Source organism: Coregonus lavaretus, assembly GCF_964263955.1.
Source record: "Coregonus lavaretus genome assembly, contig: HAP1_SCAFFOLD_3451, whole genome shotgun sequence".
Lineage (NCBI taxonomy): Eukaryota > Metazoa > Chordata > Actinopteri > Salmoniformes > Salmonidae > Coregonus > Coregonus lavaretus.
Window position 1 is genome coordinate 2,618 of NW_028162366.1, and position 21,151 is coordinate 23,768.

Below are 21,151 nucleotides of genomic sequence, written 5' to 3' on the forward strand. Positions count from 1 at the left end.
TTGTCTGTCTGTGTTTCTGTGTGTGTGTCTGTGTGTCTGTGTGTCTGTATGTGTGTGTGTCTGTATGTCTGTGTGTCTGTGTTTCTGTGTGTCTGTGTGTTTCTGTATCCATTCCTCCCTCCTTTCCACAGGTATGTCGGGAGTACCAGAGAGGTAACTGTACGCGGGGGGAGAATGACTGTCGCTTCGCCCACCCCTCAGACAGCACCATGATAGACACCAACGACAACACAGTCACCGTGTGTATGGACTACATCAAGGGCCGCTGCTCCAGGGAGAAGTGTAAATACTTCCACCCTCCAGCCCACCTGCAGGCCAAGATAAAGGCTGGCCAACACCAGGTCCACCAGGCTGCTGCCGCGGCAGCCATGGTAGGGATCCTTCTGTAACACCCCCCCAGCCACCCCTATCAAACCCCACCTACGTCCGAAAACCTGTCCCCTGCCCCCCGTGCCCTGTCATCGCCCCCCTCAGCCTCCCTAGTTCTCCCCCATTCCTCTGTCATCCCCTCCCCTCACACCACCTAGACTACCCAGCAGACGCAGAGAGTACAGGTCATGTGTACTTATTAAGCAGCTAGCTAGCTTCATTGTCTAATGCTAAAAGTCTGACTTACTTCCCCCTCCCTCCCGTACCCCTTTCCTTTTGCCCTTTCAACTGTTACTATGCTGTGTAACGCGTGTTATAACTGGATATCTTGTTATGCTTATTAGAGCCGCTGTAGCAATACTTTCTCCTACTACAGCTAGGACTACTGGAGTGTCAATTTCACAGCGTTGGTGTGTCTCCCAATAGAAACGTCATTCGAAAAATAACAAGTAGTCCTGGATGTAATAGCACTGAAAATACTATATGATACCTCATGATTCACTTTAAAGAGTTCGGTAGTTTCTTGAAATCAGGAAGTGTCTAATGATAAATGCAATATCAGTATTTAGCTCAATCAAGTAACAGTGAATAGCAAGGAAAGCAACACTCCTGTGTGTCAGTAAATGATGTCAAGGCCATAGTGTTTACATTAATGACCCTACAACCATTAATGATGTGAAGGCCATAGTGTTTACAGTAACAACCCTAAAACCATTAATGATGTCAAGGCCATAGTGTTTACAGTAATAACCCTACAACCATTAATGATGTCAAAGTCATAGTGTTTACAGTAACAACCCTACAACCATTAATGATGTCAAGGCCAGAGTGTTTACAGTAACAACCCTACAACCATTAATGATGTCAAGGCCATAGTGTTTACAGTAATAACCCTACAACCATTAATGATGTCAAAGTCATAGTGTTTACAGTAACAACCCTAAAACCATTAATGATGTCAAGGCCATAGTGTTTACAGTAATAACCCTACAACCATTAATGATGTCAAGGCCATAGTGTTTACAGTAACAACCCTACAACCATTAATGATGTCAAGGCCAGAGTGTTTACAGTAACAACCCTACAACCATTAATGATGTCAAGGCCATAGTGTTTACAGTAACAACCCTACAACCATTAATGATGTCAAGGCCATAGTGTTTACAGTAATAACCCTACAACCATTAATGATGTTAAAGTCATAGTGTTTACAGTAATATTATTACAACCATTAATGATGTGAATCAATAGTGTTTACAGTAACAACACTACAACCATTAATGATGTGAAGGCATTAGTGTTTACAGTAACAACCATACAGTCATTAATGATGTCAAGGCCATAGTGTTTACAGTAATAACCCTACAACCATCAATGATGTCAAGGCCATGGTGTTTACAGTAACAACCATACAGCCATTAATGATGTCAAGGCCATGGTGTTTACAATAATAACCCTACAACCATTAATGATGTCAAGGCCATGGTGTTTACAGTAACAACCATACAGCCATTAATGATGTCAAGGCCATGGTGTTTACAGTAATAACCTTACAGCCATTAATAATGTCAAGGCCATAGTGTTTACATTAATAACCCTACAACCATTAATGATGTCAAGGCCATAGTGTTTACATTAATAACCCTACAACCATTAATGATGTCAAGGCCATAGTGTTTACAGTAATAACCCTACAACCATGAATGATGTCAAGGCCATAGTATTTACAGTAACAACCCTACAACCATGAAAGATGTCAAGGCCATAGTGTTTACAGTAACAACCATACAGTCATTAATGATGTCAAGGCCATAGTGTTTACAGTAACAACCCTACAACCATTAATAATGTCAAGGCCATAGACCTGTTGTTTGTTGTATATTGCATTCCAATGATTTGTTTTTTGTTTGTTTGTTTTTTGTTTTGTTGTTGTTGTTTTTCTCACCAACCCAAACTACACTGCTGCCCCCATGATGCACCTCTGCTTGCTGGTTTATGTTAATGCGCTTGAACCCCATTGGCCCATTGCCATCATGTGCTCGCTGCCTGCTAATTAAGACTCAGTCGGCTGTCAAATCACTGAAGCGACCCCTCGACGCAACCTTTGACCTGGTACTATGACCTTTCACCTTTTAGCTTGGCATGCAGCTCTGTTATACTAGATTCTAACTAAATACTTCCCAATTAGTTACTGTTTACTAACCCTTTCATTGATGCGGTGATGAATTGATTGTGGCATTACTGTTTACTAACCCTTTCATTGATGCGGTGATGAATTGATTGTGGCATTACTGTTTACTAAACGTTTCATTGATGGGGTGATGAATTGATTGGGGTAAAATGGTACCCAGTTAATTCACCTAAATATTACCGTTCCGTCAACAAGGGAATGAGGCGGAATTGGCAAAACACGCACAGGGCCTAAGAAGCTGTATTAGAATACTGTCTACAGTCAGTTCATCCCTGCTAGTTTATTCATTATTTATAACATGGCTTGAATGTCTATCTGGAGTTAATTTAATTAATGCAGTAGTTAAAAGCATGATTAGTGTCTATTCAGTAGTATTCAAGTATAAATATATTGCATGATTATGATATATTTTCTTATTATTTCCAGTTTTGCATGTGTGGGTATGTAGAGGGACTTCAGAATGAACAGGGCTTCTACTGTTAATCATGGAGCTAGCAACAGGGCTTCTACTGTTAATCATGGAGCTAGCAACAGGGCTTCTACTGTTAATCATGGAGCTAGCAACAAGGCTTCTACTGTTAATCATGGAGCTAGCAACAAGGCTTCTCCTGTTAATCATGGAGCTAGCAACAGGGCTTCTCCTGTTAATCATGGAGCTAGCAACAGGGCTTCTCCTGTTAATCATGGAGCTAGCAACAAGGCTTCTCCTGTTAATCATGGAGCTAGCAACAGGGCTTCTACTGTTAATCATGGAGCTAGCAACAAGGCTTCTCCTGTTAATCATGGAGCTAGCAACAGGGCTTCTCCTGTTAATCATGGAGCTAGCAACAAGGCTTCTCCTGTTAATCATGGAGCTAGCAACAGGGCTTCTACTGTTAATCATGGAGCTAGCAACAGGGCTTCTACTGTTAATCATGGAGCTAGCAACAAGGCTTCTACTGTTAATCATGGAGCTAGCAACAAGGCTTCTACTGTTAATCATGGAGCTAGCAACAAGGCTTCTACTGTTAATCATGGAGCTAGCAACAAGGCTTCTACTGTTAATCATGGAGCTGGCAACAGGGCTTCTACTGTTAATCATGGAGCTAGCAACAAGGCTTCTACTGTTAATCATGGAGCTGGCAACAGGGCTTCTACTGTTAATCATGGAGCTGGCAACAAGGCTTCTACTGTTAATCATGGAGCTGGCAACAAGGTTTCTACTGTTAATCATGGAGCTAGCAACAAGGCTTCTACTGTTAATCATGGAGCTAGCAACAGGGCTTCTACTGTTAATCATGGAGCTAGCAACAAGGCTTCTACTGTTAATCATGGAGCTAGCAACAAGGCTTCTACTGTTAATCATGGAGCTAGCAACAGGGCTTCTACTGTTAATCATGGAGCTAGCAACAGGGCTTCTACTGTTAATCATGGAGCTAGCAACAGGGCTTCTACTGTTAATCATGGAGCTAGCAACAGGGCTTCTACTGTTAATCATGGAGCTAGCAACAAGGCTTCTACTGTTAATCATGGAGCTAGCAACAGGGCTTCTACTGTTAATCATGGAGCTAGCAACAAGGCTTCTACTGTTAATCATGGAGCTAGCAACAGGGCTTCTACTGTTAATCATGGAGCTAGCAACAGGGCTTCTACTGTTAATCATGGAGCTAGCAACAGGGATTCTACTGTTAATCATGGAGCTAGCAACAGGGCTTCTACTGTTAATCATGGAGCTAGCAACAAGGCTTCTACTGTTAATCATGGAGCTAGCAACAAGGCTTCTACTGTTAATCATGGAGCTAGCAACAAGGCTTCTACTGTTAATCATGGAGCTAGCAACAAGGCTTCTACTGTTAATCATGGAGCTAGCAACAAGGCTTCTACTGTTAATCATGGAGCTAGCAACAGGGCTTCTACTGTTAATCATGGAGCTGGCAACAAGGCTTCTACTGTTAATCATGGAGCTAGCAACAAGGCTTCTACTGTTAATCATGGAGCTAGCAACAAGGCTTCTACTGTTAATCATGGAGCTAGCAACAGGGCTTCTACTGTTAATCATGGAGCTGGCAACAAGGCTTCTACTGTTAATCATGGAGTTAGCAACAAGGCTTCTACTGTTAATCATGGAGCTAGCAACAAGGCTTCTACTGTTAATCATGGAGCTAGCAACAAGGCTTCTACTGTTAATCATGGAGCTGGCAACAAGGCTTCTACTGTTAATCATGGAGCTAGCAACAAGGCTTCTACTGTTAATCATGGAGCTAGCAACAAGGCTTCTACTGTTAATCATGGAACTAGCAACAGGGCTTCTACTGTTAATCATGGAGCTAGCAACAAGGCTTCTACTGTTAATCATGGAGCTAGCAACAAGGCTTCTACTGTTAATCATGGAGCTAGCAACAAGGCTTCTACTGTTAATCATGGAGCTAGCAACAAGGCTTCTACTGTTAATCATGGAGCTGGCAACAAGGCTTCTACTGTTAATCATGGAGCTGGCAACAAGGCTTCTACTGTTAATCATGGAGCTGGCAACAAGGCTTCTCCTGTTAATCATGGAGCTAGCAACAAGGCTTCTACTGTTAATCATGGAGCTAGCAACAAGGCTTCTCCTGTTAATCATGGAGCTAGCAACAAGGCTTCTACTGTTAATCATGGAGGTGGCAACAAGGCTTCTCCTGTTAATCATGGAGCTAGCAACAAGGCTTCTCCTGTTAATCATGGAGCTAGCAACAAGGCTTCTCCTGTTAATCATGGAGCTGGCAACAAGGCTTCTCCTGTTAATCATGGAGCTAGCAACAAGGCTTCTACTGTTAATCATGGAGCTAGCAACAAGGCTTCTACTGTTAATCATGGAGCTAGCAACAAGGCTTCTCCTGTTAATCATGGAGCTAGCAACAAGGCTTCTCCTGTTAATCATGGAGCTGGCAACAAGGCTTCTACTGTTAATCATGGAGCTAGCAACAAGGCTTCTACTGTTAATCATGGAGCTAGCAACAAGGCTTCTACTGTTAATCATGGAGCTAGCAACAAGGCTTCTACTATTAATCATGGAGCTAGCAACAAGGCTTCTACTGTTAATCATGGAGCTAGCAACAAGGCTTCTACTGTTAATCATGGAGCTGGCAACAAGGCTTCTACTGTTAATCATGGAGCTAGCAACAAGGCTTCTCCTGTTAATCATGGAGCTGGCAACAAGGCTTCTACTGTTAATCATGGAGCTAGCAACAAGGCTTCTGCTGTTAATCATGGAGCTAGCAACAAGGCTTCTACTGTTAATCATGGAGCTAGCAACAAGGCTTCTACTGTTAATCATGGAGCTAGCAACAAGGCTTCTCCTGTTAATCATGGAGCTGGCAACAAGGCTTCTACTGTTAATCATGGAGCTAGCAACAAGGCTTCTCCTGTTAATCATGGAGCTGGCAACAAGGCTTCTCCTGTTAATCATGGAGCTAGTAACAAGGCTTCTACTGTTAATCATGGAGCTAGCAACAAGGCTTCTCCTGTTAATCATGGAGCTGGCAACAAGGCTTCTACTGTTAATCATGGAGCTGGCAACAAGGCTTCTACTGTTAATCATGGAGCTGGCAACAAGGCTTCTACTGTTAATCATGGAGCTGGCAGTGCATCTTTTCTCTGTTAACATCATTTCTGTTGACTCCTTATTACTAGTACAATTATTAGTATCATTATTTTGTAGCGCTCATAATATGTTATCAATTATGTGTTATAATAACTTGTTTATTTGTAGTGGTGGAAAAAGTACTAAATTGTCATACTTGAGTAAAAGTTAAGATACCCTAATAGAAAATGACTCAAGTAAAAGTGAAAATCACCCAGTAAAATATTACTTGAGTAAAAGTCTAAAAGTATTTGGTTTTAAATATACTTAAGTATCACAAGTAATTGGAATTGCTAAATTGTAGTTAAGTATTAAAAGTAAAAGTACAAGTATAAATCATCTAAAATTCCTTATATTAAGAAAACAGATGGCACCATTTGATCTTGTTTTTTTATTGATGGATATCCAGGGGAACACTCCAACACTCAGACATCATTTACAAACCAAGCATTTGTGTTTAGTGAGTCCGCCAGATCAGAGGCTGTAGGGATGACCAGGGATGATCTCTTGATAAGTGTGTGAATTGGGTCATTTTCCTGTCAAAATGTAACGAGTACTTTTGGGTGTCAGGGACAACGTATGGAGTAAAAAGTACATTATTTTCTTTAGGATTGTAGTGAAGTAAAAGTAAAAGTTGTCAAAAATAGAAATAGTACAGATACCCCAAAAAATTACTTAAGTAGTACTTTAAAGTATTTTTACTTAAGTACTTTACAACACTGTTTATTTTTGCATTATTCATACTTTACAGTACATACTATTTCTGTGTATATTGTCTGTATGGTGGTAACTACTTTTATTGTTATCACTAGTTATCACAATTCATAGACCAGTACCAATGTCTTGCTTTAGAAGGAGTAGAGTAACAGACCACTGTTTTGCTATAGGACTAGTGTTACATAGATAGACCACTGCTCGCTTTAGAAGGACTAATGTTACATAGACCACTGCTTGCTTTAGAAGGACTAATGTTACATAGACCACTGCTTGCTTTGGAAGGACTAATGTTACATAGACCACCGCTTGCTTTAAAAGGACTTGCTGATTTTTTGGATCAAAATGATTGCTACTTGGAGATGCCTTTGTCTTCTAATGAAATGTTTTCTTCTCTCTGTCTTTGAATCCACTACTACCCCCCCCCCCCTCCCCCCCCACCGCGATCCTTCCATCCTTTTGTTTTGTGTTTTCTCCTCCATCGGGTCCCTCTATCAGGGGCTTTCACCTGTTTTACCTCCATTACCAAAGAGACCCACACTTGAGAAAGCCAACGGTGCCACCGCCATGTTCAACGCCGCTGGAATGTTCCAGTACCAACAGGCCCTGGCCAACATGCAGTTTCAGCAGCAGTTCTTCCCATCAGGTATGCCTTGACCTCTCACCTTTCACCTCTCAACTCGCCACGACCCCTGAAGTTAAGTCTGATACTGCTGACCACCATTCACAAACCCAAATCCTTACCCATAAAACCTTTGGCTTCAGGCTCCTTACCCATAAAACCATTGGCTTCAGGCTCCTTACCCATAAAACCTCTGGTTCTAGGCTCCTTACCCATAAAACCTCTGTCTTCAGCCATAAAACCTCTGGCTTCAGGCTCCTTACCCATAAAACCTCTGGCTTCAGGCTCCTTTACCGTAAAACCTCTGGCTTTAGGTTCCTTACCCGTAAAACCTCTGGCTTCAGGCTCCTTACCCGTAAAACCTCTGGCACCACCCTGGTCCGACACACATACACCAGACCACTGGCACCACCATTGTCCGACCCACATACACCAGAACACTGGCACCACCCTGGTCCGACCCACATACACCAGAACACTGGCACCACCCTGGTCCGACCCACATACACCAGAACACTGGCACCACCATGGTCAGACCCACATACACCAGAACACTGGCACCACCATTGTCCGACCCACATACACCAGAACACTGGCACCACCCTGGTCCGACCCACATACACCAGAACACTGGCACCACCCTGGTCTGACCCACATACACCAGAAACTGGCACCACCCTGGTCCGACCCACATACACCAGAACACTGGCACCACCCTGGTCTGACCCACATACACCAGAACACTGGCACCACCCTGGTCCGACACACATACACCAGACCACTGGCACCACCCTGGTCCGACCCACATACACCAGAACACTGGCACCACCCTGGTCCGACCCAAATACACCAGAACACTGGCACCACCCTGGTCCGACCCACATACACCAGAACACTGGCACCACCCTGGTCCGACCCACATACACCAGAACACTGGCACCACCATGGTCAGACCCACATACACCAGAACACTGGCACCACCATTGTCCGACCCACATACACCAGAACACTGGCACCACCCTGGTCCGACCCACATACACCAGAACACTGGCACCACCCTGGTCTGACCCACATACACCAGAAACTGGCACCACCCTGGCCGACCCACATACACCAGAACACTGGCACCACCATGGTCCGACCCACATACACCAGAACACTGGCACCACCATGGTCCGATCCACATACACCAGAACACTGGCACCACCCTGGTCTGACCCACATACACCAGAACACTGGCACCACCCTGGTCTGACCCACATACACCAGAATACTGGCACCACCATGGTCCGACCCACATACACCAGAACACTGGCACCACCATGGTCCAACCCACATACACCAGAACACTGGCACCACCCTGGTCTGACCCACATACACCAGAACACTGGCACCACCCTGGTCTGACCCACATACACCAGAACACTGGCACCACCATGGTCCGACCCACATACACCAGTCTGACAGTACTGGCACCACCCTGGTCCGACCACAGCAAAGTCATCTTAAACTGTCTCACAGTCCTCTCACAGTCCTGTTATGTAAAAATAGCTTGGGTCCAGTGAGTGTCACTGCTGCTCAGATCCTCTAGTCTACACCTCCCCTCCCAGTACTGGACTGTCAGACAGAGACGCACTGGCAGGCTATCGGACAGTTCTGGCAAATGCCAGATGGGCTGGTCCATTTTTAATCTAGTGGGCCTGTGTAAATTGGGGTTTTGGAACAGAATGATCCTCATTTGGCTAACATTGGAAGCCTCAAGTTAAAAGTTGGCTGGTGTGGGGGCCTCGAAGAAAGAAATGGGCCAGAGTTTTAGAAGTAACCAGGCCGATTTTTGTTCTCAGTCCATCCATGCTGTCAAGCCACAGTAGTCCAAGTCCACACTGAGAGAACTGGAGGCAGCTCTTCCATAACCACTCTGGGCCAACAACCTTTACATTACTAGGAGGAGTATTACAAGATTGCCAGTTTCCTATTTGCCCTGGCACGTAATTGATATTGGAAAGTTATTGGCTGATGTGACTGGTCATTCACCTTTTTAAGACTTTTCAGCACTGGTCATCCTTTTCACTCTGGACGACTGGTGCTAAAACCTAGGTCTTGTCAATAGCGTTTTGAAGAGTGACCAATAGCGTTTTAAAGAGTGACCAATGTTATTCCCAGGCTCCAAAGTGGCGCAGCGGTCTAAGGCACTGCATCTCAGTGCTAGAGGCATCACTACAGACCCTGGTTCAATTCCAGGCTGTATCACAATCTGGTTGTGATCGGGAGTCCCATAGGGCGGTGCACAATTGGCCCAGGTTTGGCTGGCGTGGGCCATCATTGTAAATAAGATTTTGTTCTTAACTGACTTGCCTAGTTAAATAAAAATGTTAACAGTAATGATTATGATTGATACAAGTTACAGTGGGGAAAAAAAGTATTTAGTCAGCCACCAATTGTGCAAGTTCTCCCACTTAAAAAGATGAGAGAGGCCTGTAATTTTCATCATAGGTACACGTCAACTATGACAGACAAAATTAGAAAAATAAATCCAGAAAATCACCTTGTAGGATTTTTTATGAATTTATTTGCAAATTATGGTGGAAAATAAGTATTTGGTCAATAACAAAAGTTTCTCAATACTGTGTTATATACCCTTTGTTGGCAATGACACAGGTCAAACGTTTGCTGTTCACAAGGTTTTCACACACTGTTGATGGTATTTTGGCCCATTCCTCCATGCAGATCTCCTCTAGAGCAGTGATGTTTTGGGGCTCAAACTCCCTTCAAAGATTTTCTATGGGGTTGAGATCTGGAGACTGGCTAGGCCACTCCAGGACCTTGAAATGCTTCTTACGAAGCCACTCCTTCGTTGCCAGGGCGGTGTGTTTGGGATCATTGTCATGCTGAAAGACCCAGCCACGTTTCATCTTCAATGCCCTTGCTGATGGAAGGAGGTTTTCACTCAAAATCTCACGATACATGGCCCCATTCATTCTTTCTTTACACGGATCAGTCGTCCTGGTCCCTTTGCAGAAAAACAGCCCCAAAGCATGATATTTCCACCCCCATGCTTCACAGTAGGTATGGTGTTCTTTGGATGCAACTCAGCATTCTTTGTCCTCCAAACACGACGAGTTGAGTTTTTACCAAAAAGTTCTATTTTGGTTTCATCTGACCATATGACATTCTCCCAATCCTCTTCTGGATCATCCAAATGCACTCTAGCAAACTTCAGACGGGCCTGGACATGGACTGGCTTAAGCAGGGGGACACGTCTGGCACTGCAGGATTTGAGTCTCTGGCGGCGTAGTGTGTTACTGATGGTAGGCTTTGTTACTTTGGTCCCAGCTCTCTGCAGGTCATTCACTAGGTCCCCCCATGTGATTCTGGGATTTTTGCTCACCGTTCTTGTGATCATTTTGACCCCACGGGGTGAGATCTTACGTGGAGCCCCAGATCGAGGGAGATTATCAGTGGACTTGTATGTCTTCCATTTCCTAATAATTACTCCCACAGTTGATTTCTTCAAACCAAGCTGCTTACCTATTGCAGATTCAGTCTTCCCAGCCTGGTACAGGTCTACAATTTTGTTTCTGGTGTCCTTTGACAGCTCTTTGGTCTTGGCCATAGTGGAGTTTGGAGTGTGACTGTTTGAGGTTGTGGACAGGTGTCTTTTATACTGATAACAAGTTCAAACAGGTGCCATTAATACAGGTAACGAGTGGAGGACAGAGGAGCCTCTTAAAGAAGACGTTACAGGTCTGTGAGAGCCAGAAATCTTGCTTGTTTGTAGGTGACCAAATACTTATTTTCCACCATAATTTGCAAATAAATTCATTAAAAATCCTACAATGTGATTTTCTGGATTTTTTTTCCTCATTTTGTCTGTCATAGTTGACGTGTACCTATGATGAAAATTACAGGCCTCTCTCATCTTTTTAAGTGGGAGAACTTGCACAGTTGGTGGCTGACTAAATACTTTTTTTCCCCACTGTAAATATGTCTTGATTCACTGCATGGTGGTTGATGTATCACCTGTGTGATGTGTTTTAATGTACTGTATACTCTGTAACCATAACAACTCTCTCTACCTCTATGGACACTGTCTTGTAATGGGTTGTTGATTTCTTCTCTCCATCTCCCTTTCCAATCATCTTCCTGTTGCAATGCATGATGGGCAGGCTCGATATTGTGCATGACACCTGCAACAAGTGTTGGTAGGTGCCAGCTTTCCTTCCTGATTACCTTTAAGCTTTTTCAGTCCCTCACACTCCATCTCAAGTAGTCAGGGCGACCATTTTCCACTCTGAGACAAAGAGGGCCTCTCAATAGTCCAAAGTAGCTTCATATCCTCGTCTCCTTCCCTTCACAGCTAAATAGATAGATAGATAGATAGATAGATAGATAGATAGATAGATAGATAGATAGATAGATAGATAGATAGATAGATAGATAGATAGATAGATAGATAGATAGATAGATAGATAGATAGATAGATAGATAGATAGATAGATAGATAGATAGATAGATAGATAGATAGATAGATAGATAGATAGATAGATAGATAGATAGATAGATAGATAGATAGATAGATAGATAGATAGATAGATAGTTTATTTACACATACAAATACATGTGCCACAATGCTGCACTTGGGCAGTTTACAATAAAGAAAACTGAATCAAATCAAATCACATTTTATTTGTCACATGCGCCGAATACAACAGGTGTAGACCTTACTGTGAAATGCTTACTTACAAGTCCTTAACCAACAATGCAGTTTTAAGAAAATAGAGTTAAGAAAATATTTACTAAATAAACTCAAGTAAAAAATAAATAAAAAGTAACACAATAAAATGACAATAATGAGGCTATATTCAGGGGGTACCAGTACTGAGTAAATGTGCAGGGGTACAGGTTAGTCGAGGTAATTTGTACATGTAGGTAGGGGTAAAGTGACTATGCACAAATAATAAACAGCGAGTAGCAGCAGAGTAAAAGGGGGGGGGGGGCAATTGATTAATTGTTCAGCCGACTTATGACTTGGGGGTAGAAGCTGTTAAGGAGCCTTTTGGACCCAGACTTGGCACTCCGGTACCGCTTGCCGTGCGGTTGCAGAGAGAACAGTCTATGACTGTGATGTACTGGGCCGTACGCACTACCCTTTGTAGCTTCTTACGGTCAGATGCCGAGCAGTTGCCATACCAGGCGGTGATGCAACCAGTCAGGATGCTCTCAATGGTGCAGCTGTAGAACTTTTTGAGGATCTTGGGACCCATGCCAAAATGTTTTCAGTCTGCTGAGGGGAAAAGGCCATCTTCACGACTTTCTTGGTGTGTTTGGACCATAATAGTTTGTTGGTGATGTGGACACCAAGGAACTTGAAACTCTCGACCCGCTCCACTACAGCACCGTCGATGTGAATGGGGGCGTGTTCGGCCCTCCTTTTCCTGTAGTCCACGATCATCTCCTTTGTCTTGCTCACGTTGAGGGAGACGTTGTTGTCCTGGCACCGCACTGCCAGGTCTCTGACCTCCTCCCTATTGGCTGTCTCATCGTTGTTGGTGATAAGTCCTACCACCGTTGTGGCATCAGCAAACTTAATGATGGTGTTGGAGTCATGCTTGGCCATGCAGTCATGGGTGAACAGGGAGTACAGGAGGGGACTAAGCACGCACCCCTGAGTGGCCCCCGTGTTGAGGATCAGTGTGGCGGATGTGTTGTTGCCTACCCTTACCACTTGGGGGCGGCCCGTCAGGAAGTCCAGGATCCAGTTGCAGAGGGAGGTGTTTAGTCCCAGGATCCTTAGCTTAGTGATGAGCTTTGAGGGCACTATGGTGTTGGACACTGAGCTGTAGTCAATGAATAGCATTCTCATGTAGGTGTTCCTTTTGCAGTGCAGCTTACATAAGATAATAAGAACATATTTTTTTGTTTTACACGTTAATACAAATATTTCAATGTGAATATCTTCCCCATCTTCTGTCCACAATGAAAGCAACACAGTACGAAGGATTTAGTTGTCACTTGGCCAGGCGTTGCCTGATGATGGAAAAGTGGCACGGATAGGACGTTTCGGTGAACAACTGAGATGTGTTGTAGCAGTTCTCCCGAGTGGCGCAGTGGTCTAAGGCACTGCATCGCAGTGCTAGCTGTGCCTCTAGAGATACTGGTTTGAATCCAGGCTCTGTCGTAGCCGGCCGCGACCGGGAGACCTATGGGGCGGCACACAAGTCGTCCAGGGGAGGGAATGGCCGGCAGGGATGTAGCTCAGTTGGTAGAGCATGGCGTTTGCAACGCCAGGGTTGTGGGTTCGATTCCCACCGGGGGCCAGTATAAAAAAATTATGTCTGCACTCACTAACTGTAAGTCGCTCTGGATAAGAGCGTCTGCTAAATGACTAAAATGTAAATGTAGCACTCTGTTAACTGCTGTCATCCTTTGGAAACTATTCAGACCCCTTGACCTTTTCAACATTTTGTTATGTTACAGCCTTATTCTAAAATTGATTAAATAAAACAATTTCCTCAGCAATCTACACACGGTACCCCATAATGGCAAAGTGAAAACAGATTACAGAAATACCTATTTACATAAGTATTCAGACCCTTTGCTATGAGACTCGAAATTTAGCTCAGGTGCATCCTGTTTCCGTTGATCATCCTTGAGATGTTTCTACAACTTGATTGGAGTCCACCTGTGGTAAATTCAACTGACTGGACATGGTTTGGAAAGGCACACCCCTGTCTATATAAGGTCCCACAGTTGACAGTGCATGTCAGAGCAAAAACCAAGCCATGAGGTGGAAGGAATTGTCTGTAGAGCTCCTAGACAGGATTGTGTCGCGGCACAGATCTGGGGAAGGGTACCAAAACATTTCTTCAGCCTTCATTCTTAAATGGAAGAAGTTTGGAACCACCAAGACTCTTTCTAGAGCTGGCCCCCTTGCAAAACTGAGCAATCAGGGGAGAAGGGCCTTGGTCAAGGAGGTGACCAAGAACCCGATGGTCACTCTGACAGAGCTCTAGAGTTCCTCTGTGGAGATGGGAGAAACTTCCAGAAGGACAACCATCTCTGCAGCACTCCACCAATTAGGCCTTTATGGTAGAGTGCCAGACGGATGCCACTCCTCAGTAAAAGGCACATGACAGCCCTCTTGGAGTTTGCCAAAAGGCAGCTAAAGACTCTTAGACCATAAGAAACAAGATTCTCTGGTCTGATGAAACCAAGATTGAACTCTTTGCCCTGAATGCCAAGCGTCACGTCTGGAGGAAACCTGCCACAATCCCTAAGGTGAAGCATGGTGGCGGCAGCTTCATGCTGTGGGGATATTTTCCAGTGGCAGGGACTGGGAGACTAGTCAGGATCGAGGGAAAGATGAACGGAGCAAAGTACAGAGAGATCCTTGATGAAAACCTGCTCCAGAGCACTCAGGACCTCAGACTGGGGAGAAGGTTCACATTCCAACACGACCCTAAGCACACAGCCAAGACAACGCAGGAGTGGCTTCGGGACAAGTCTCTGAATGTCCTTGAGTGGCCCAGCCAGAGCCCGGACTTGAACCCGATCGAACATCTCTGGAGACACCTGAAAATAGCTGTGCATCAACGCTCCCCATCCAACCTGACAGAGAGAAACTCCCCAAATACAGCTGTGCCAAGCTTGTAGCGTCATACCCAAGAAGACTCAAGGCTGTAAACGCTGCCGAAGTTGCTTTAACAAAGTACTGAGTAAAGGGTCTGAATACTTATGTAAATGTGATATTTCCGTTTTTTTTTTCTTCCGTTTTTTTTATTAGCAAACATTTCTAAAAAACAGTTTTTGCTTTGTCATTATGGGGAATTATGTGTAGATTGATGAGGGGGAAAAAACAATGTAATTAATTTTAAATTAAGGCTGTAACCTAACAAAATGTGGAAAAAGTCAAGGGGTCTGAATACTTTCCAAAGGCATAGCAGGGATTCTTGACCATCAAGACAATCCTTGTCCAGCAGGGAAAAAATATTTTCATAGTTAAAAAATGTATATTGTTGCATTATTTGTGCTTAACATTTTTTAAGGGAAATTATTTGTAATAGAATGACATTTAATTGACATTTAGATTCACAGCTTGGAGTAAAAACACAGAGCATTTCATCTTCTATTTCATACCCTGACAGAGTGGGACTGGACTGGATTGGGACGGACTGTGGGTTGCAGACAGGGTTAGTTGTAGTATTATCATATTATTGGTGGTGGTGGTGGTGGTTCAGTTATGAGATGTGTATAGTTATCGAAATATGAATTAAGTATGTGCCATTTTGAAGCACATTTTGAGAATGTTATGAGAATGTGGTTTTACTGTAGGCTAGTTCTTTCGGTAACACTTTACTTGACACACAGCATCATAACACGTTATGACACGATCATAACCATGTCATAATATGTCATAACAGCTGACATAACTTGTCATAACATGTTATAATGTGGTCATAACCTGTTGTGACATGTATTGCGTTATTTTATGGCTGATTTTGAAACCTACATAAGAGTGTAAAAAACCCACAAAACAAGGCAAAACATTCCATTACACCATAGCCTACGTGTCAGCAATATGTTTATGTTATATAAAACTTTCTGAAATTCACCATATTAAATTATCATTGTAATTGTGCACACATTGATGTCAGACATGCACCTAACCCAGTGCTCTGTTGCTGATGACTGGGATATCAGGAGCAGGACAAGACACCCTCTTTATGACTGATGACTGACATAAGGGCATGTACGTGATAGGCCTATCTGGCTTAAGTGATTATGATGGTCATAATGCTTCTTGACAGTGTCAGAAAGTGTATTTTCTTAGTCCCAAGTAAAGTGACACAGGATGGTCATAATGCTTCATGACAGTGTCAACGTGTATTTTTTACATATTATTGAATGAAAAAAAATGACTGTAAACAATTCATTACAACAACAACAAAGGATTTAAGAAACAAACTTTCAAACGAAAGGAAACTTCTTGGCAGGGAAATCTTTTGGGGAGTAAATTACTTGTATGAAGGTGTCATAACCAGCCATAACATAACGCAATACACGTCACAAAAGGTGTAAATATATGGGTCATGACAGTGTTATGCCCATATTATGACAGGTTATGACAAAGTGAGTGTCAAGTAAAGTGTTACCGTTGTTTCACCTGTGTGTCACCCCTGTGGAATGTCGCCGCTCTCGCTATGCAGTACGAACGCATGGTGTCACATTGCTAATGTTTGTCTGTCGTATGATGTGCCACATGCGGTGCCTTCAGAAAGTATTTGTACCCCTTGTTGTGTTGGATTTGCCCTAAACATAACACTTTTTGTATTCAGGACAAAAAGTTCATTTCTTAGCCTCATTTGTTGCAGTATTTAAGTGCCACATTGCAAAACGGGATGCATGTTTTAGAAATGTTTTATTCTGCACAAGCTTCCTTCTTTTCAATTTGTCATTTAGGTTAGTATTGTGGAGTTTCCTCATATCACAACCATTAAACTCTGTAACTGTTTTAAAAAATTACCATTGGCCTCATGATGCAATCTCTGAGCGGATTCCTTCCTCTCCGGTAACTGAGTTAGGAAGGACGCCTGTATCTTTGTAGTGACTGGGTATATTGATAGACCATCGAAAGTCTAATTAATAACTTCACCATTCTCACAGAGATATTCAGTGTCTGTTTTTTTTTATTTGAACACGTCAAGCAATCGGTGCCCTTCTTTGCTAGGAATTGAAACACCTCCCTGGTCTTTGTGGTTGAATCTGTACTTCAAATTCACTGCTCGACTGAGGGACCTTACAGATAATTGTATCTGTGGGGTACAGAGATGGGGTAGCAATTACAAAATCATGTTAACCACTATTATTGCACACAGAGTGAGTCCATGCAACTTATAATGTGACTTGTTAAGCACATTTTTACTCCTGAAACTATTTAGGCTTTCCATAACAAAGGGGTTGAATACTTATTGACTCAAGACATTTCAGCTTTGAATTTTTTAAATAAGCAAAATTCCACTTTGACATTATGGGGTATTATGTGTAGATCAGTGACGCAAAATCTCAATTTAATTCATTTTAAATTCAGGCTGTAACACAACAAAATGTGGAGAAAGTGAAGGGGTGTGAATACTTTCTGAAGACACTGTAGCTTGTTGCTGTAATAACCCACTCTTACCCACTCATTATCCTGACCCTTATCCCAAACCTCAGTTACACTGTCAGCTAACACCTTATCTAAAGGTCCACTTAGAATATTTTATAAATGGCATTAGTTATAGATAGAAAGAAACAAATGATTTACTAATGGTCAACATCAACACACTAGGTTTATACAGTACGTGATTAGAAGTGGAGAGGTACCCAGTAACCTTTATAATACAACAACACCTCGGCCTGCTCCAGTTCATTTGTCTGTGTGATCTTTCTCTCCCTAAAGTACCCATGATGCACGGTGCTACGCCCGCCACTGTGTCGGGAGCCACCTCTTCTGCCACAAGTGTTCCCTTTGCAACCGCAACAGCCAATCAGGTTTGCTCTTCTGCTTCCTCTCCCTCTGTCACTTCCTGTGATGGAGGTATGTCACTTCCGGGTGATGTTTTGCGAGTACTGTGCTATAGGCTGTATCCTCCATCTTGTTGGTACTTATGGCCACTCATTGAATTGTAATCAGAAGAGGAGGATGGATGCATGGAAACTGATTACACCTCTAAATATTCCCCTGAGGCTTTTAAACACACTTAGACCATTCAGTAAAAGGACGGCATCGTTTCCTCCTCAGTGGTCAATGTTGTTTTATTTGTAACGGATATTGTTTTCCTTTCATTTAAATACGATTAATAGTGTATTTGGCACTGTCTGTAAGTGATGCAAGAAAAATTAAAATAGCCCGTTGAGAGTTGTGTTGTAAAAGCTACGTTTACAGTAAAGGGTGTTTTCTGTCTTCTCCCTATCTCTCATGTTCTTCCCCAGATTCCAATAATATCTGCAGATCATCTTACTCACAAGTATGTGACCCAGATGTAGAAGTCTCTACCAGAACAGTAAGACTCATTTTCATACGGATGTAGGATTTTAACTTGACCAGTTTCTCACAGCAGGAAAATAATCTTGCAGCAACAGGACATTTTAATTATTGTGTTGACTATAATTCATGGACATTTTTGTAGGGGTTGATACATTTTTTGAAATTGCAAACTTTAGAAGCCTTTTTAAACCTTGAATACACTACACGTTTGCATTTCCTGTAATGCAGGTGATCAAATGTAGATCCTACATCTGTATGTCATTATGTCTATGCAATCTCTTTTGATGTGTTCTTCTATTCTTCTGTAATTTCTTATTTTCTATTCTATTCTGTTCTATTGTTGTCTTCTGCAGATGGAACTGGAGTGTGCTGGTGTTCCATCCGTCCCTGACAACAGTTCACCCATCATGCCTGTAACCACAGAAATATCTTTAGAATTTAGAATCTTTAGAATCGATTCTATTTCTATGCCTGTAACATCCAGAACACCAGAAGACTCCAACCACCTGTAAACTGTAGTGGCACTGACATGCATGCTACTCTAGAAGGTCCTGTTGGTCGTAACGTGGTGAACATGTGTATTCTACACACACCATACGGACAACAGCACTGGTGGACCTCCTACAGAGAGGAACTATGCCATCTACAGAACATTACAGCCAGCCTTTATATCTGTGGAGGCGTCATCCATTAATACACCGGACACACTTTGAATGTCAACATGAGAAGATAGTCACGCCCACCAGTTTGATATGTCAGCAGACCAAGACTCTCTTATATGTTGTTTTCAGTTTGTTTTCTTTAATTGATATTATTTTTCATGGTTTACGCAAAACTAAGGTGCACCTTGTATTTTAAACAAGAGTGGAAAATTAACAGAAATAGTAACTAATTGTCATATTAGACTGAATGAATTGTGCATGTCTTGTTTTTGTAAATGACTTGGTTCTTACAAAGCCAACTTTGTTGAAATGGGTTAGTGGGCTTGGTGCCAAAATGACAGCTGAATGTTTTGGGTTTAGTACACCTTTGGGTTTTAAAACCCATCCCAGCTTTACTAGATACAGTTGAAGTCGGAAGTTTGCATACACTAAGGTTGGAGTCATTATAACTTGTTTTTCAACCACTCAGATTTCTTGTTAACAAACTATAGTTTTGGCAAGTCGGTTAGGACATCTACTTTGTGCATGACACAAGTAATTTTTCCAACAATTGTTTACAGACATTATTTAACTCATAATTCACTGTATCACAATTCCAGTGGATCAGAAGTTTACATACACTAAGTCGACTGTGCCTTTAAACAGCTTGGAAAATTCCAGAAAATGATGTCATGGCTTTAGAAGCTTCTGATAGGCTAATTGACATCATTTGAGTCAATTGGAGGTGTACCTGTGGATGTATTTCAAGGCCTACCTTCAAACTCAGTGCCTCTTTGCTTGACATCATGGAAAATCAAAATAAATCAGCCAAGAACTCAGAAAATATATTGTAGACCTCCACAAGTCTGGTTCATCCTTGGGAGCAATTTCCAAATGACTGAAGGTACCACGTTCATCTGTACAAACAATAATACGCAAGTATAAACACCATGGGACCACGCAGCCGTCATACCGCTCAGGAAGGAGACGTGTTCTGTCTCCTAGAGATGAACGTACTTTGGTGCGAAAAGTGCAAATCAATCCCAGAACAACAGCAAAGGACCTTGTAAAGATGCTGGAGGAAACAGGTACAAAAGTATCTATATCCACAGTAAAATGAGTCCTATATCGACATAACCTGAAAGGCCGCTCAGCAAGGAAGAAGCCACTGCTCTACAACCGTCATAAAAAAGCCAGACTATGGTTTGCAAGTGCACATGGGGACAAAGATCGTACTTTTTTGAGAAATGTCCTCGGGTCTGATGAAACAAAAATAGAACTGTTTGGCCATAATGACCATCGTTATGTTTGGAGGAAAAAGGGGACAGCTTGCAAGCCGAAGAACACCATCCCAACCGTGAAGCACGGGGGTGGCAGCATCATGCTGTGGGGGTGCTTTGCTGCAGGAGGGACTGATGCACTTCAAAAAATAGATAGCATCATGAGAAATGGCTTAAGGATAACAAAGTCAAGGTATTGGAGTGGCCATCACAAAGCCCTGACCTCAATCCTATAGAAAATGTGTGGGCAGAACTGAAAAAGCATGTGCGAGCAAGGAGGCCTACAAACCTGACTCAGTTACACCAGCTCTTTCAGGAGGAATGGGCCAAAATTCACCCAACTTATTGTGGGAAGCTTGTGGAAGGCTACCCGAAACGTTTGACCCAAGTTAAACAATTTAAAGGCAATGCTACCAAATACTAATATAGTGTATGTAAACTTCTGACCCACTGGGAATGTGATGAAATAAATAAAAGCTTAAATAAATAATTCTCTCTACTATTATTCTGACATTTCACATTCTTTAAAATAAAGTGGTGATCCTAACTGACCTAAGACAGGGAATTTGTACTAGGATTAAATGTCAGGAATTGTGAAAAAATTAGTTTAAATATATTTGGCTAAGGTGTGTGTAATCTTCTGACTGTTGCAAGCTCCACGTAAAATGCCATAGACTCTATGTATGTATATCCAAAAAACCCTGAGTGTT

At 42.6% G+C, this 21,151-nt stretch overlaps 1 protein-coding gene across 1 annotated transcript; it reads left to right on the forward strand.

The window, feature by feature from the left end:
* Positions 1 to 209: 209 nt before the first annotated feature.
* LOC311119325 (muscleblind-like protein 1) lies at positions 210 to 18,934 on the forward strand (the record flags this gene model as incomplete). Its single annotated transcript, XM_084194045.1, has 6 exons — positions 210 to 371; positions 7,371 to 7,518; positions 11,661 to 11,696; positions 17,933 to 18,024; positions 18,466 to 18,536; positions 18,874 to 18,934. The coding sequence occupies 5 exons, from the start codon at positions 210 to 212 to the stop codon at positions 18,517 to 18,519; spliced, it is 492 nt and encodes a 163-aa protein (XP_084050171.1). The 3' UTR covers positions 18,520 to 18,536; positions 18,874 to 18,934.
* Between the last annotated feature and the right edge of the window lie 2,217 nt (positions 18,935 to 21,151).